This window comes from Pleurodeles waltl, chromosome 10 (genome assembly GCF_031143425.1).
Source record: "Pleurodeles waltl isolate 20211129_DDA chromosome 10, aPleWal1.hap1.20221129, whole genome shotgun sequence".
In the NCBI taxonomy this organism is placed as follows: domain Eukaryota; kingdom Metazoa; phylum Chordata; class Amphibia; order Caudata; family Salamandridae; genus Pleurodeles; species Pleurodeles waltl.
Window position 1 is genome coordinate 800,950,822 of NC_090449.1, and position 18,202 is coordinate 800,969,023.

General features: G+C 42.9%; 1 protein-coding gene across 1 annotated transcript in view; it reads left to right on the forward strand.

Moving 5' to 3' along the window:
* RAPGEF5 (Rap guanine nucleotide exchange factor 5) overlaps nucleotides 1-18,202 on the forward strand; it is an 863,712-nt gene that overhangs the window by 500,605 nt on the left and 344,905 nt on the right. The window contains exon 8 of the mRNA XM_069211465.1: nucleotides 1,716-1,789. Coding sequence (XP_069067566.1) covers nucleotides 1,716-1,789 — 74 coding nt within the window. The remainder of the gene's footprint in view (nucleotides 1-1,715; nucleotides 1,790-18,202) is intronic.

The following is an 18,202-nucleotide window of genomic DNA, read 5'->3' on the forward strand; positions in this document are numbered from 1 at the left end:
ATCGCAAAGAGGATACATGTATTTGCAATTAACTATGCACATGTATCATGCATTTCCAAAGTGCAAACTGGGCATTTAGGAAATGCAATTACCACCAACTCCAAGTTGGTTGTAACCATGTGCAATTTAAAAAAAAAATATTAAAAATGCATTTTTAAAAGTGCCATGTAGTGCACATATGCTAGGGCATGGGTGTGCTTTACACGTGCACAGTTTTTTGAGGGGGTGTATCAATGGGGGTATTAGGCCCCCAGCACCCTTGGATTTGCATTACCTAAATTGCGAATTTCTGAAAGGAATTACCAAATTAGGAAATGCAAAACCACTCGAACCTATGGGCCTTCGGGCCCATAGGGATGAATGGAGTTCCAGACCATATTAGCGATTCCCTAATAGTGTTTGCAAATTTTAAGAAATCTCTATTAGGGATTCACTATTTTCTTACATACCATTTTGCATTTCTCAAATAGAGATTTCTTAAAATTTAGGAAAGGCAAAACAGTACTTAGATACATCTAGCCCTAAGAGTATAAACATTTTTTTTTTAGTAGGTTATAATCATAACTCTACATATATTGACAGATATGAAATAAAAGTGTAGCAAGGGGACCAACACAAATTATAGGCATGTCAAGCATGTTCAGTTAGAAAAGTAACATGCTGTTAAACTAGCTTGATTACCGACATTAGGATAGTGACTTTTTCATATCAGTTTGCATTTAATCAAGAACAAAATGCTGAGTACATCATAGTCACCTAGAGAAGGCACATTCTTCTAAATGTTTGAGAACAAATACTTATTGACAATAAATGTACGAACAAGTGTCTGAGCCTCAAAACATACGTGAGAAATCCCACATATTGTACCTGATAACTTTCTAACGTCCAAATGAGTGGGTATGCTTGCGGTCACTGCTGAATCATTGTACTTATAAAGTAACAGTTAAAATTGAGGCTAGTAAAAAGGTATGCTTTTATAGCAAGAATATGAACCCATTCCAGGGCCTTGTCTTCGAAGTCAACTGTGTCAGAATATCTGATAATTCTCTCAAAGGTTTATACATATGGACCTATCGACTAGGAGTAATTTCTGTGCAACAGGAGAGGAGAATCAACAGGTTGATCAAAAAAGGAGAAACTAGAATATGAAAATGCAATTAAGTTTGCTAAAGACAAGCTTTTCCGATAAGGATAGTTTTCCACAAAGCCTATCCTCGGAGGGGAAGCAGTGAAAGGGCCATGTCTGAAGAAGTCACAGCTAAAGACTAAAGAGTCTTGAGTGCAGAATCAGGAAGGCTAATCACCCATTAGTTCAACCCCAAGGAATGGGGAGGTGAGCCATGAGTAAAGGAAGAAAGAAATTAGGACTTTTGGAAGAGGATGAAATAGGGCTTTGGGTAGACCAGTAGCTTTAAATATGTAGTTGGAATGCAGTGGTGGCATGAAATTGTCTTGTTTTGCCATAGAAGAGAGTATCTTTTATGTTCTCAACCTTGAAAATAAGATATTTATCTATCTGAAGTTGAAGATGTAAATATGTTTGTTGAGCACTAGACTTAGCATAAGTCTATCAGTAGCTACACATTTGCCACAGTAATGTTTCATGATATTCCAGGCTCATCTCTTTCCTCCCCATTGTCACGAAGTAGCATAATCACATAAGCTCACAGCAAGTTGTGGCTTTCTTTCACTGTCTGTGGTTTTCATGCTTTCAGCACTTATCCAAGACGGAGAAGATAATCACACTGGAACAATGTCAAATGAGCTAAAATGTTCAGAAGATAGAGAGGTGAGTGTACGTATTGTGCATGTCAGTGTTGTGCTGCTAATCTCACAGACATCAGGCACAGAAACCATTTACCTAAGCTTCTGTAAGTGAAGCTGCAAATGTCCTATTCCATGATAATGAATGTGTGTATTATATGGACATTTTATTTTACCAAAGTGAATCTGCTTATATTTCAACATCATTTTCTGCAAATTCCATTGGAGCATCCATCCACGGGTAAAAGTAAGGACTCCCTTGTAAATGAAACCAAATGCATCAAACAAGCTGGTCATTCTTGACATGCAAGAGTTAAAAATATAACCATTGAATAACTTTTTTTTTTTTAAGTTGATTTAAAAGTACTTTTTTATTAAATTTGATATCAATCATAGCGTTTACTATATGGCTAGTGCAACCAAGAGATACTTAAAGGCACCCAATAAACAAGGCTTAAAGCCTTGGCCCTCAGCCCTCAGATGGAAAGTCAATAAGCTCTAAATGGCTGAACCCTAACAGTGCACGGTCCTCCTCGCAAATCCTTTGTATGCTAAGATGACCAATGTAACAAAGGCGCTGAGGGCCGGGGTAGCCACCAGAGCTTCCAGTGGGCAGTCTGAGGATCCAAATTGAGAGTCTGCTGACACAAGCTCTAGAGAAGATGTACTGAGGGTGCAGGAGCTGCCAGGGGGGGAGGTGCCCCATGTGCCAAGCAGCAGTGGTGGATCAAAAGGCCTGACTCTAGAGGAGCTGGAGGACAGGAGAAAAGCCAGGAGGCACCAGATTGAATAGGAGAGATTAAAAATGGGTAAGGGGTACAACCTCACCTATGATGACATGAAGAAGGCCCTTCTTACTCAGTATGGTCTCACTCCTAACAAGTACAAGGGTCAGTTTAGGCAGAGTAAGAAAACTGAGTCCCAGACCTGGTTAGAATGTGTAGATTCGTTTTGCAGGGCACTGGATGGTTGGGTGAAGGGCAGTAATGTGACAGATTTTCAGGGGCTGTACAACTTAATTGCATGGGAGCACTTGTCTGGTCTGTGTTTTGCAGAGCTGTGCCAGCACTTGACTGATAGTAAGCTGACTGACCCCAAGAAACTTGCTATGAAAGCAGACCGCTGGGTGAGTACCAGGGTCCACAAGAAGGTATATGGGGAGACTCCGACAAAGGTGCGCAGGGTTCCCAGAAGAAGGAGAGGGAAGTCAAGGGAGACGCAGACAGGTCTCAGGGTAAGGAGGGAGAAAAAGGGTCCCTCCTGACAGGAAGGAGGGAGGTTCTGGTAGGCGGTGGCACAGGGCACCCCATTTTCAACCCTGGTGCTTTGAGTGTTCCCAGTTAGGACACATGAAAGGGGACTCTGTCTGTCCTAAGACAACCCATATTGGTGGCCCACTACTGAGGTGCCTAATGTGGCCTTAAGGGGAGGTAGCCCCCAGGGGCGTGTCATAGACCATGCCATGATATCCCTTAATTGGGAGGTTGACTCAGAGGGTGACTTGGTGATCCCTGAGGGTGGGAGTCGTCACTTCCACCAGGTAACAGTGAATGGGGTCCCTGCTCTGCTCTGAGGGACAGTGGAGCTAGCGATACCATGATGGTGGAAAGGCTTGTCTCTCCAGAGAAGTTCACCAGCCAGGTGTGTAGGGTGACACCAGCCCATGGGCAGGAAATCTTCCATCCTATGGCCCTTGTATCCCTAGAGTGGGATGGGGAGGTGACCCAGATGCCGGTCATAGTCAGTCCCCAGATGCCCATAGACTGCCTTCTGGGGAATGAGTTGGGAACTGGGACCAGTGGCCCCCAGAGGCACCCTCGCAGTTCATTCGTCTGGGGGTACCCCTCCAAGGTGGAGGGTACTAGATCCCAGCAAGAGGGGCAGGAGGAGGGAGAGCCCACTCCTGTCCCCTGCTCAGCCGGAGGATACAGACCCAAAGGTGAGTGACCAGTCTCAGGAAACCACTCCTGGACTGGTGGGAAGTGAAGTGGAAAAATGGTGTAAGTCACCTGGGGTTACTGCCCCCCACTTTTTGAAACCACGGAGGCTAGAGACCCTAGGATGGCCTGGGGCCTGGCTCTTGACACTGACAGCTGTCAGTGGCCTCTGTTGGTTGTTAACCTTGTGGGAGGGGAACTGAAGTCAGACCCCAGGGGTGGAATGGGCCACATCACACTGTTGGTGCTGGTGGTACTGTCTGCCTACTGGGATGCATCTGTGAGCAAGGTAAGGTTAGGTTCTGCACAGATGGAGTCCTCAGATGAGGAGAAGAGTTCCCCCAAGGTTAGTTCAGTGGGCACTGAGAGTGTTGACCGAGTGATCAACCTGGGTTCAGAGAGGGGTAGAACTGACAACAGCTCCTGGCGTAGTGGGCCATTGTCCAGGTTGCATAGCCTTGAGCAGGAAAGTCCAGCAAGGTATTGATTGGCCTGCCCTGGCTTTAGGCTGGTTGGGGTTGTGTTGGAAATGGCCCTTTTTGCAGGGTTATCCCCAAACTTTTTGCCTTCTTCCTCTTATTCTGTTGAGGTCTGTTTTTGCTGGTTTATTGTCTCTGCGCACATTACCACTGCTAAACAGTGCTAAAGTGCATATGCTCTCTATGTAAATTGTACTGTTGATTGGTTTATTCATGATTGGCATATTTGATTTACTGGTAAGACCCTAGTAAAGTGTACTAGAGGTGCCCAGGGACTGTAAATCAAATGCTACTAGTGGGCCTGCAGCACTGGGTATGCCACCCACATTAGTAGCACAATAAACATGACTCAGAAATGCCACTGCAGTGTCTGTGTGTGCAGTTTTAAACTGCCAATTTGAAATGGCAAGTGCATCCACTTGCCAGGCCTAAACCTTCCCTTTTACGTCATGTCAGGCACCCCTAAGGTAGGCTCTAGGTAGCCCCATGGGCTGAGTGCAGTGCATGTTTAAGGTAGGACATATACTAGTGTGTTTTCTATGTCCTAACGGTGAAATGCTGCCAAATTAGGGTTTCACTGTGCAAGGCCTATCCCTCTCATAGGTTAACATGGTGGCTGCCTTTAAATATCCTTAAAGAGCAGATTCCCTTTGAGAGTAGATAAAAATATGGAGTTTAGGGTCTCTGAACTCACAATTTAAAAGTACATCTTTCATTGAAGTTGGTTTTTAAATTGTTTGTTTGAAAATGCCACTTTTAGAAAGTAGGCATTTTCTTGCTTAAACCATTCCGTGACTCTGCTTGTTTGTGGATTGTCTGTCTGGGTCAGTTTGACAGTTGGGCTGTTTTGCACCTCTCTAAACAGTGCCACAAAAGGGGGTGAGGGTGTAGCCTGCATATCCTGATGAGCCATCTGAGCTAGAGTGGCAGGAGGAATGGTCGTTCACATCTGAAAGGACTGTGCCTTACCTCACACAATGCAGTCTCCGACCCCCGGTGTGTGTCTGGGGCCTGGCCTGGACAACGAAGGATCTTGCAAACACTTGAGACTTTGCTTTGAAGTTTGCCAACTTCAAAGGCAGAACAAGGTATAAGAAGAAGTCCCAAAACCCCAGACTGTTAGAATCTTTCTGGAATCAAGAGGAACCTCTGCCCAGGAGAAGAGCTGAAGAGCTGAAGGAGGAGTACTGTCCCTTTGCTGTGTTGCTTTGCTGGACTGGCCTGCAGTTGCTGCTTCTGCCTGAAAAGAGTGCAAAGTGTGACCTTTGCTGTGTGTCCTGCTTGAGAAAGTTCTCTAAGGGCTTGGAGTAGAGCTTGCCTCCTGTTGGAAGTCTCAGGGACACCAAAGACTTCAGTTTCCTCGACCTGCAGCACTGGGAACTGTGTGTTTTCTGCTGTTCAAGAGGAGAAACCACTGTGACGCCGCCAACTAAGCTGCTGGCCGCACCGTGACCTGCTGACGCCGCATGGAGTCGCTTTGCCCCATTTCGCATCACGACCCTGGTCTCAACAATGCCGTTATCAGACGACTTCACCGAGCCGCTGCTCGCACTGTGACCTGTGGGCCCCAACTTTGGGATCACCTGCTCACAGCACAGCCTGGGCCTCCCCGACGACGCTGCTCCTGCTGACACTGGTGCCGCTGCCTGCACCGTGGCCTGTGCACACCGCTCGTGAGGAGCACGAAGCACTGTCCCGTCCCGCACTGCAGCCCTGGTCCACCGACGCCAGCACCATCGACTCCAGTGTTGTCACCAGCCATCCCTACCTGCACCATGGCCTGTGGACACCGCTTGTGAGGGTCACAAAGCACCGTCCCATCCCGCACCACTGGCTTGGGCATACCAACGATAACACTTCCGCATCGATGACGACACTGCCGGGACTGTGACCTGTGGACATCGCACATTGCACCGCCCCACTTCACACCGCAGCCCTGGTCTCACCGACAGCACTGGATGCCATCACCAAGCCGCTGCCTGCACTGTGACCTGTGGGCACTGCACGTCGCTTCATCCCGCTTCGCACCACAGCCCTCCACGCCAGCGCTCCTGACTTCATCAGCCCAGAGTTCGATCTGCAACACATGTGACTTCAAGGGCCCTACGACTCCTGCACCAACTCTGGAACCGACACTGCAACGTCAGCAATGCCCCTCTCCGGAGCTCACCGCGAGGATCACAACACCCTATATATCCAAGGTACTGTTTGTTGGTCTTTCTGACACCATAACTGGCCCGCGACTGTTGGTTTTGTTGATCACGACGCCGTGATAGCCCCAGGTGGAGCTATTGACTAGAAGGTACTGTATTTTTTAGTAAATCCTGCAGAATTCATATTTTTATTACTGTATGTTGGATTTTTATCATATTTGGTCTTGTTTTAAATAGATAAATATTGGCTATTTTTCTAAAACTGGTGTTGTGTCCTTCTGTAGTGTTTAAACTGTGTTACTGTGTGTTGTGTGCAAATTCTTTACGTATTGCTTCTGAGATAAGCCTGACTGCTCGTGCCAAGCTACCGAGTGGGTGAGCAGGGGTTATCTGAGCAGGTATCTCCCTTATCCTGACTAGATTGAGGGTGCAAACCGACTGCCAGCTAGAGACCCAATTTCTAACAATTAGCCTTCCTTTTATGAAACAATTCAAAGAGAGTAACATATGTGGTTGTATGAGATTTTAGTCTGTAATTCCTAATCTTACTCAGTAATTCTTTTTGCCACCGTAACCTCCCTGAGACAGCTCTTTGTATGGTTTCCTATAACACTTTATTTAACGTTTCCACCATGCCATAGTTTCAGGAGGATGAAAAGCAGATTCGTTATGCTCAGTTCACCTACCTAAAAGAAACTTCTCAGTTTTATCTGGAAACAAACTGAATGTCATTGTCAGTCAAAAGAGTGGAAGGAAACCCCTATTGCAAACTTGATCTAGAACACCAGTCACACTCTTGGAAAGAATTTGTAATGGCAACTTAATGCTGCCTTTAACAGATATCTAGCAGTACAGTAATATACTTAATTGTGCTCGATATACTGATGAGACGCAGAATGTCCAGAGCTACATCATCCCAAGGCTTTTGGGTAATCTTAAAACTATGGACTCTACCCTGCATTTAATTGTTTTGTCACTAGTTATACATTCAACTTATTCCAATACAATTTTTTTTACCTGGATGGCTACCAATGCAAGTGCTTAAGCCTTTTTTGGTTTTTAGAAATACCAGGATGACTTTCATGGGCAAAAGTAATTACGTTTTCTGTTAGAGAGACCAGGGGAATCAATTTAGACCCACATAATAACAAACCTCCTTGGACGGGGAATAGATGCTGCCACTATGCTGCCTTAATGAGCGGTTCGCCCTTCCTGGTACTGGATTGGTGGCCCCTTCCATCAACAGAGCTTCAAAGGAGCTGATAGTGTGCTTCATCTTTTATGCCATAAACCATCAATAAGGCGGAGCCATCACCAATGCCACTAATCCCCCCCGGCTCTTATGGCTGCCCCCTCACAGCCTGGTTGCAGTCTTAGGAGGCCAGCCTAGTGAAAGTAAAAGGGAAGGCAGTTGCGATCCCAAGCATCAAGGCAACCAGGAAAGTTAAGAGACAAGACTGCACATTGTATACAACTGAGGATTCTTTGAGGTCATCAAGCCAGTACACCAGACCGGGGAACAGGGCACAGGCATATTCATTTCATTCTTGGCTATTCAGACAAAGCTGATTGGGGCAGTAAAATGTTGGAGCTGGATTGATTGGCTGGACTGAAAGGGGCTGAAAAGGTGAGAGACTATGGGTCTAAGTGTGGGTGGATCCACCTTGTAAGCCTGCTGAGTTCCCAATCAAGCCAGTCCATCTACATGAAGAATAAATAGAGAACTTGGTGGGATTATGGCATTTCGACTTTTATGAATTTCATGTATGACATTTCCCCTTGAGGGTCCCTTTTTGGAAGTTACAACTTTGGGCTAGATGAGCGACAGTCATTGGCAATCTCAGATTTTTGATAAATACAAGGCACCCTTCTGCCACAAGTATTTTCTAAGCTTGGAGCAAAGACTTTAATCCGTAGTTATAAAATGTTATCATTAAGTTGGTTCCATCGGCTTTAAAAAAGCATTAATGTATTCAGCTAGTAAAGCTAGTCTCCTCTTTCCCTCGAACACCTTTATAATACAATTAATTGAATACAATTTTAACACACTGTTTCTTGTAATATAGCGCAATCTCCTGGGAATGGAGGGAATCAATGTGTGTCTCAAACAGTAACAGCTCGAACTCAGTCATGCAGTTATTTCCATCCATGTTTTGCTTCTGTAAAATAAAATACTTGTATGAACTCCTTTGTTAGAGTAAGAAGATGTTTTGTATTGTGCGTAGGCAATACAAAGGTTAGTACTAAAACTTGTATGTCAGTTAACCTTTAAAAAATGTGTTAACATTAGCAGTTGAACAAGTCAGACAACATAGGTCATGCAGGGTTGAACGGTTTTGAAAAGACAGTTTCACTCATTCAGGGCAATTGAACATATTGAATTGTATTTTTAGTTAAAGCTAAGTTGAGGGTTTGGAAACATCACAAATAACAATAATAAATTTATTGAGTATAATTCACTTTCATTTTCATCATCAAACGCTTCTCTTTTCCTTTTCAGGTTCTCTCTTTCTTATATTTCTCATTCACTCTATCACTGAACTCCAAATTGTTTTTCATTGTCTTGTTCATTTCCCTTACTCCCTTCTTTGTCAGGACCATCTTGATAGCTACATATATGCCTAGTGTAGATAGGAAACAGACTATTACAACTAATAATTAGTATAGTTTTAAGAAACCCTCCTCCTAGTCCTTTTAGCCAGGTTGTTGCTGTTGCGAACCCTTTGGAATAGCTTTGAACTATACTAGTAATTTCTGAAGCTTCAAAATCAAACTTTAGGTAGGTAATGTTCTTTGCATAGTCAACTATCTTTTTACTCTCTTCAGGTATGTAGCTACAGTCATTTTATACTGTCAGCATATTGTAGTCTTCTGCCTTTTCAGCTATGTACAAATCGGTTTTGAGTAACCATAGATCTAATAGCTACAAGTTCTTTGTTTTTGCAGCATAGCTTCAGATGTACTCGTTGCCAGTCTATCAACCACTGTTGAAAGCTTTCTTATTTTCTAATCATTCAGAACTACTGCTGGTATTATGGCTTCAAATATAACTCCCACTTGTTGAGTTCCCTCATTCATACTTTGCATATACCTTTTGTGGACTGGTGTCATTGTTAATGCCTCTGACGTTTGTACTTAATACATCCTTTGAAATAATAATCTTAAATAACCAATTCCCTGCCAAAATGAAGGCATCCTAAAATATGCACTCTTTCCACATATAAAATACTGCTAGTATTGTTGGATCACCTTCTTGCCAAATCTGCCATTCTCCACCAGATAATTGGAAATACATGCCCACAGTTGCTATTTCCCACTGGTACTTTCTTTCCACTTTTTCCTCTCTTGAGCGCACACACATTTCCCTTGTTTCTTTTATCTAGCTTTAGTTTAGGTATTCATTTTCTAAATTTGTTTTCTTCCTTTTTCCACACATTCCTTTGCACATACTCTTTCTTTTATGCATTTCTTGTAAGTTACTCATTTCTCACCTCTAGCATTTGAATAAAATATTTTTCTTGTGAGATCATTAGGCAGGCTTTAACAAGATTTACAGGAGGAAACGATCAAAAGTAAAACCAAGCTGTTTCCATTTATTTAGCTTGAGGATGTAAATTCACGCTCTTCTTTAATGGTATTTTAGAGAGTAGCAAATCAAAATTGAAATGACAATACTCACAATGTTGTTGTCTATAAACAAGACTAAGAAAAATACTACAGAAGAAAGCGTGTGAAAGTGGAATTTGGAAATATAAGACTTGCTCATCAGCTGAAGACGACACGTGTGTACAAACAATTCTTAATTTCTGAAGCTTTAATGTATTCTTGTACTAATCTAGAATAAACATTCATTGAATAATCTTCACTTGTATAATCTATAAAGTATGTTTTTAAACTATCTTCTTTTATAATTGGTTTCTGTGTTGCATTGACAAAATCTAATACAGCTTCCTCTGTCAGGAGTAAAGTGTATTACTAAAACTATTGTTACTCCTATTATAATTATTAGTGTAAGCAAAGTCCCTCAAAATATCTTAACACATGTTGTCTCTATAATCATATCTACTACCAATAAGTGATTTGTGACAGCAAATTTAATGTGTTTAGTTGAACAATTTAAGTATATTGTTTCTTCACATTAGCTTTTTTTTTCTTTTTTCTGTATCAGTCCTTTATGGTCTTTTAGTTTTTTATTGACACTAATACTCCATTTTCTTCTAAATGTTATCCCTAATGTTATCCCTAATATTTCATTTTCTTTTGCTCGACCTATGTAATTAACCTTTTGATAGTTCATGTAATGTCTCTGCATTTTAAAAGGTATTTTTGCAATTTGGACCTTCAAGGAAGGTTCTGGTAGTTCTTTGCTCCAATCGAGTAAACAAGAAATAGGAACATTCAAGATCTGGCTTAGGTAATATGTCCATTCAGGTGATGAATATCTTCAACAAGGTATTCGAGTTCTTTTTGATCTTCAGAGTATGTTCAAGTCTTCTTCATCATCACTGGTACCACTTGATTCAGTTTCTTTCTTGATTGTTTCTAGTGGTATTGATTCAGTAGTTACACTCATTTTTTATTTCTTTTTGTTATATCTTTCAGGGAAGCTTTCATTACATGGGGTTCTCCTTGTCTTTAATCCAGAACTCGTACCTTCTTCTGGATAAGCTCTGTGTGTTCTGTGACCAACCTAGGATTCTCTTCATCAAAGGAGTTTTTCTCCAAAATCACTCTGTGAGACGTCCGGCCATTGGATCGCTTCATCTGTTAGAGCTTCTTCACCTCTAATTCCCTCCTGCACTCTCTGATCTCTTGATTTCCTACATGTATAAGGGGCGGTAGTATGCACACCAGTGCTCTTGGTTCCTCTGAGTCATAAATCACTATTTCATCATGAGGATTCCTTGTTCTTTAGGTGTGTGATGCATGCACTCAATTTACAATCCCTGCACAGGTGACTGCAGTATTTGTATTCAGTATCACTTGAAAGGGGCCTTTATAACGTGGCTCTAAACAAGAGACTTTCTTACATATTTCTTGACCAGGACCCAGTCTCTAGGACTCAGGTCATGACACTGGTCTTGGCTTGGATTTTCAATCACAGCTTCAACCTGTGGAGAGACAGAAAGCACCACATCAACCATTCCTTTGCAATAATCGAGCACATGTAATCTGTAATATCCGCTAGTATATGTGCTGGAAATGCAGGTAGCCTCATTGCTCAACCCATCAAGACCTAATGGGGTGATAAGCCAGTCTTCTTGTCTTCTTGCCATTGTACTTTGCAGGCTCGTCAGTACTAAGAGTAAAGCATCTGGCCATTTTAATGAAGGAAACCCTATTACAATGTTTTCACATTTCTCCAGACTTGCGCTCACTGCAGCCACCACTCTCAGACATCCGGATAATGCTGCAGCTACAGGCTCAGGAGTCACCTAGAAATGTGCAATGGACTTTTTTGAAACTCCATGAACTTGGGTCAGAACTGAAAGAGTGCAGCCCTCCCTCTCACTGCAGAACAGAATTAACTGTTTTGTATGATATGGCATTTCCAGTGCCAGAGTTTTGCAAAGCCACTCTCTCAGCTCTAGGAACTCTCATGAATTTTTTGACCAGTAACATTGCATCTGTTACATCTTTGTGTGTCAACTTCAGTTAAGGTTTTGCCACCTAGGGAAAAGTTGTGTGTCAACTGTCTACAATAGGCGACCATTCTCAGAAACATCCTGCCTTATTTCTGTATTTTCGGTAGATTCATTTGCAAAATCATCCCAACTCTTTATCTTGACACTTTCCTTATTCCCTTTTCAATAATGTGTCCCAGATACTGCTTTCCTCTCCAACAATACTGTAACTTGTTTGGAGATGCTTTGTGTCTATTTTCTGCCAAATGATTTAGCAATGTTGTTGAATAAATTTGGCAAGATTCCATAGTACTTAATGCAACCAATAAGTCACCAATGTACTGGATCAGAACTGAACTTCTGGGCAATGCCAATGTTTCCAGATTCTTTTCAGTATCTGATTAAAAATTGATGAACTCTCTGTGTACTTTTTTGGGACACAGCACCACATTAATACTTTGTCTCAGAAAATGAAAGAGACTAGGAATTGACTCTGTGTAAAAGTATTGAACATAAAGCCTGGCAAAGATCAGTCACAGTGAACCATTCTGCTGTACATGTAATTTGATAAAATACAGTGGCTGGATTTGGTACCAAAGGACAGCATGGGATTACAATATCATTTATTTTTCTCAAATCCTTGGCAATTCTAAACTTCTTGTTTAACTTTTGCAATCCTATAATTGATGAGTTGCATGGGCTCCCAATTATTTCTTTTAGTATGCCTTTTCTCAACATGGCGTTGATCAAAGGTGTAATTCTTTCTATTACTTCTAGAGTGATCGGCTAGGATGGTGTCTTTGGGAAAGCTGCACTTGATTATGTTTATTCTGACTGGTGCTGCTTTCTTAATTAATCCAAATATCTGTTCTTGTCACATCCCACACTTCTGGTTTAACTTTCTCAATTAATTCTGTAGGCAAATTGTTTATCATTAACATGGGATAAAATGCTGCTGCTCATCATGTGTTTGAAATTAAATTCCATGTGACATTTAACTAATAGTGCAATTTAAGTTGCACAGTAAATCTGTTCCTAACAAATTAATGGAACTTGAATCACACACCACAAATTGATGATTTTCATCAAATGAACCTACTTTTACAGGTACTTTTTTAGATTGAGTTAGTAGTTTGTTTATTGGTAACTCCCACAACTTGGATTTTTCTTCCCATGAGGGGTAGGTCTGGTATTTCTGCTAGTCGCACAGTGGAACGGGTAGTTCCTGTGTCAGTTAGAAATGACACTTTGTGGCCATTCACTTCACCAACTAAATAAAATCTACTCTGGTCTACCTCTAAGACTGCACAAAGCATGCAATTTGCCTCCTCTCTCAGGCACCATCATTGTGACGTGCCAGAGTCAAGTATCGCACTGTCATCAAACACTAGGAATTGTTGAATCGTATTTGATTTTGAGCTTTCATCATATTTCGGCTCATTTTGTGTAACTGATTTTGATTATACTTTACACCATTTATAGTAGGCTGAACCATAGGGGCTTGTGGCACAGGCAAGATTTGATTTTCATTTAGTATGGGTACTTGTACTTGCTGCATTGGATCATTTGACATTGGCACTTGATTCATTCACTGCATCTCATTATTTACATTTATATCTGGTTTAAATCTCCACTTGCGCTTCCAATGCCCCACCTTGTTGCACATGTGAAAAGGTGTCATTTTCCTCAACCTGGCAACATCAACACATGTACTCAGGATCCACAGAATGCACTTCTTCCAGGAGACAACATCATTCCGCCCTGCAGTCCTGCTTGAAATCCATGTGCTTGCAGTCGCCTTACACCTTGTGCTACACCCCAGTATCAACAATCGACTAATTCTGGAACCCTCACTGTACAAACTTTGTCTAAGCTAATTGTAGAAATGGGGTCTCTAGTTGGCAGTGGTTTGCACCCTATCTAAGTAGGGACCCTCACTCTAGTCAGGGTAAGGGAGCCACACAGCTAAGATAACCACTGCTTCTTCTCCTCCTTGGTAACTTGGCATGAGCAGTCAGGCTTACCTCAGAGGCAATGTGTAAAGTATTTTTACACACAGTAACACAGTGAAAACACCACAAAAGTACTCCACACCAGTTTAGAAAAATAGCCAATATTTATTGGAGTAAAAAAAGACCAATGCAGCACAAATCCAACATACACAAATAAGGATATCACTTTTTAAAGGTTTCAATGAGTCTTAATCCATATGAATCAATGGCTGTCTCTTTCTAGCACAAAGTACCTGGGAGATGCATTAAAAAGAAAGATGATGCGGGCCACAGGGGAGGTGAGGCACTGAAAAGCAAAGCAATGCGTTGGTTCCTTTCTGTGCAGGGGAGGTGATGCATTGATTCTTTCCTTGCAGTAGAGGCGATGTCTTGGTTCCTTACTGTCAGGGGAGGTGATGCATTGATTCTTTCCTCGCAGGAAAGGTGATGGGTTGAATACAGGACTCTTTGCCTCGGTTCCTTATTGCGGTCAATGAAATATTGCCACCCAGGGACAGTGCATGGAAAATCCAGATGTGCTGTGTTGATGGAGCTGCGAGGAAACAGGCGCTGTGATGATTTTCCAGCCGCAGGACAGGCGTTACGCCACTTTTTCTGTGTGGCGTGTCGATGTATGGATTTTCTTCTTCAGGTCACCAGCTTACACTTCCAAGGGCCCAGGGACTGGATATAGCACCACTTGGCAAGTCAGGACTCTCAGCAGAAGAGTCCAGGCACTGGCAGGTGAAGTATTTGATGTCCATGAGACTTCTTAACAGGAGGCAAGCTCAGATCATGCCTTTGGTGAATCGTGGAAAGCAGGCTGTAGAAAGCAAAGTCCAGTCCTTTCCCTCCAAGGACAGTAGCAGCAAGCAGGAGGCCATCACAACAAAGCAACATGCAGAGTGGCAGTCCCTCTTACAGCCTCTAGCTCTTCTTCCTGGCAGAATGTCCTCCGTCCAGAATTGTTCTAAAGTTGTGATCTCAGAGGTCCTGTACTTATACTCATTTCTGACTTTGAAATAGGCAAACTTCAAAGCAAAGTTTTTGTAGTGCCCAGGGCTTTTCCTTTCTTGCCCTGTCCCCAGTCACACTCCAGGGGGTTGGGGACTGCTTTGTGTAAAGAAAGGCACAGCCTTGTTCGGGTGCAAGTGTCAGATCCTCCTACCACTCTAGCTCAGGAAGAACCATCAGGATATGCAGGGCACACCTCAGCTTCCTTTCTGTGACTGTCTAGAGTGACTTTAAAAACAGCTCAACTGCCATCCTAACCCAGACATGTATTCCACAGACAGGCAGAGGCACAGAATGGTTAAGCAAGAAAATGTCCACTTTCTAGTGGCATTTTCAAACTTACAATTTAAAACCAACTTCTCCAAAAATTGTATTTTAAAATTGCAAGTTTAAAGACCCTAAACTCCAAATCTTCATCTGCTCCAAATGAGAAAGTATACTTAAAAGATTTTTCAAGGCAATCCCTGTGTTACTCTATGGGAGAGATAGTCCTTGCAATAGAGAAAAATGAATTTAACAGTATTTAACTATCAGGGCATGTGAAACATACTAATATATGTCCTTCCTTTTAAATACACTGAACCCGGCCCATGCAGCTGCCTTCAGCCTACCTTAAGCTTGACATGCATGTAGTAAAAGGGAAGTGCACCCACTTGCCAGGTTGAAATTGCAGTTTAAAAGTGCACACACAGACACTGCAAATGGCAGGTCTGAGACGTGTTCAGTGGGCTACTCATGTGGGTGGCACAACTAGTGCTGCAGGCCTACTTGGAGCATATGATTTACAGACCCTGGGCACATGGTGCACTATACTAGGACCTTGCAGGTCCATCAGATATGCCAATCATGTATAAACCAATCACCAGTACAATTCAGACTGAGAAGACTTGCACTTTAGCACTGCTCAGTAGTGTTAAAGTGCCCAGAGTCCTAAAACCAGCAAAAACGAAATGCAGTACACAGTCAAAAATAGGAAGTTAGAGGGAAAAAGCTTGGGGATAACCCTGTAAAAATGGCCATTTCAAACAGCTAACATAAATTTCTCTTTGATTTTCTGCTGCTTCATCTCTTGCACATCACTACGGTACTGAGCATAATTCAAAATCTCATCTAAAGTCTTTGTTTGCCAAAAATCACATTCTGCTGTATGTTCTGACAAATCTCAGACCTCAAATCAAGCACAAACTGTGTAGTGAAAAATCCCATATAAGTGAGGTCAAGATGTTTGTCCTGTTTGCTGTTGACACGTTTTCATCAATCTTTCGAATAATTCATGTACAGTTTCCTTGACCTCCTATTGTATTCTTTTACAGCTTCAAATAATCTAGGTCTTTGTGGGATTCTGTCTACCAAGAAGGTTATCGCCTCATTATACTTAGTCATTGCCTCTGCTGAAGGTGCATTTTTAACAGGATCTCTTGACGGTTCTGTACATGGCCAATGAATAGCAATTTTATATTCTGCCCAGAAATTACTTGGAACTACAATATCACAAAAGTGTCAACATCAATCCACAACACCTTTGACAATTTTACAAATCTCTCAAATTGTGTATACCACAGCATCGGGGCACTCTCAATTTTGGAAAGTTGTTCGTAAATGATGTAAGATCTGCCCTTCTCCAAGGGACATGTACATACCCTCCACCTGGTGTTTCTCTTAAAGGATATGCTGAAACAGTATCCTTCTTTCCTGATTATTCTTTCTGTTTTCTTTTCTCCTCAACTTCTTCAGCTTGTTTCTTTTTCTTGTATTTTTTTTGTGCCTATTAAGTTTCCTCCATTTATGCATCTCACTCCATTTATATACACATTGGCCCTCATTCTGATTCTGGCGGGCGGCGGAGGCCGCCCGCCAGAATCCAGCCCTCCATAATACCGCTCCGCGGTCAAAAGACCGCGGAGGGTATTATGAGTTTTTCCCTGGGCTGGCGGGCGGTCTCCAAAAGACCGCCCGCCAGCCCAGGGAAAAACTCCCTTCCCACAAGGATGCCGGCTCGTAATCGAGCCGGCGGAGTGGGAAGGTGCGACGGGTGCTGTTGCACCTGTCGCGTATTTCACTGTCTGACAAGCAGACAGTGAAATACTTGTAGGGGCCCCCAGGGGCCCCGCGACTCCCCCTCCCGCCATCCGGTTCCCGGCGGGAGAACTGCCAGGAACTGGATGGCGGGAGGGGGAGTCGGAATCCCCAAGCCGGCGCAGCAAGCTGCGCCGGCTTGGAGGATTCCTGGGGGCAGCGGGAAACCGGCGGGAGACCGCCGGTTTCCCTTTACTGACCGCGGCTAAGCCGCCGCGGTCAGAATGCCCCGCGGGGCACCGCCGGCCTGTCGGCGGTGCTCCCGCGTGCCGCGGCCCTGGCGGTTCTATACCGCCAGGGTCGTAATGAGGGCCATTGTGTTAATTCTGCAAGACAAATTGGTAGCCTTGGAGAATGCATGTTCTCAATAGGTTTGTCATCTAATTGCAGCATGATGCTCCTCTGCAGCGGTACACTTCTAGAAATATTAGCATCATATTTATTTGCTAATTCAGTTAATTTGTTGTGTACTGTGCCAGACTGTTTTGCAACCTCTATACACAAGTAAACAAATAATTTTTCTTGATATTTTTCTATCAAGATTTAAACATCCTTTTAACATTTCTTCCAATTCAACTTTAATTTGTAGCACACTTAATGGTCCTTCGTCCTGGGGGTCTGGTCTCATCTCTGGACTTGTCCTAGTGCTTGGTTTTCTGGATCCTGAACTTTTGTACCGTTCCAGACAGATTCTTCAAATGAAGGAAGAAATAAACCTCCACCTTGATCTCCTTCACCTGGTATCGTCTGTCGTGAAGACAAATCTCTTTCCTTCCCCTACTGTCTGAATAGTCTGTGGTGGAATCCATATCCAAATCTGGAATTCTGTGAAGTCGGGAAAGATCTATTTACTGGAGTACCCCCAATTGGTTGTTGAACCACTGTAATTTAAGTAACCTGTGCAGGTGCTGTCGGCGGAGTAACCAATCCAGTCACCTGTGCAGTTGTGACCATATTAACTGGAGCATTCACTGGATTTATTGTCTGTGCTATACTTGTTTGTGCAAGAGCACTGCAATTACTCTCAGTGATACAGGCTGTGTAATAACAAGGTGGGCAGCAATCGGTTGAACTAACACTGGCTGTGATAAAACTGGCTGAGTCAACAGGGGTTGTATCTTTACAGGCATTACTGTTTGCATCTGGCTTTTATTCTGAGAAATG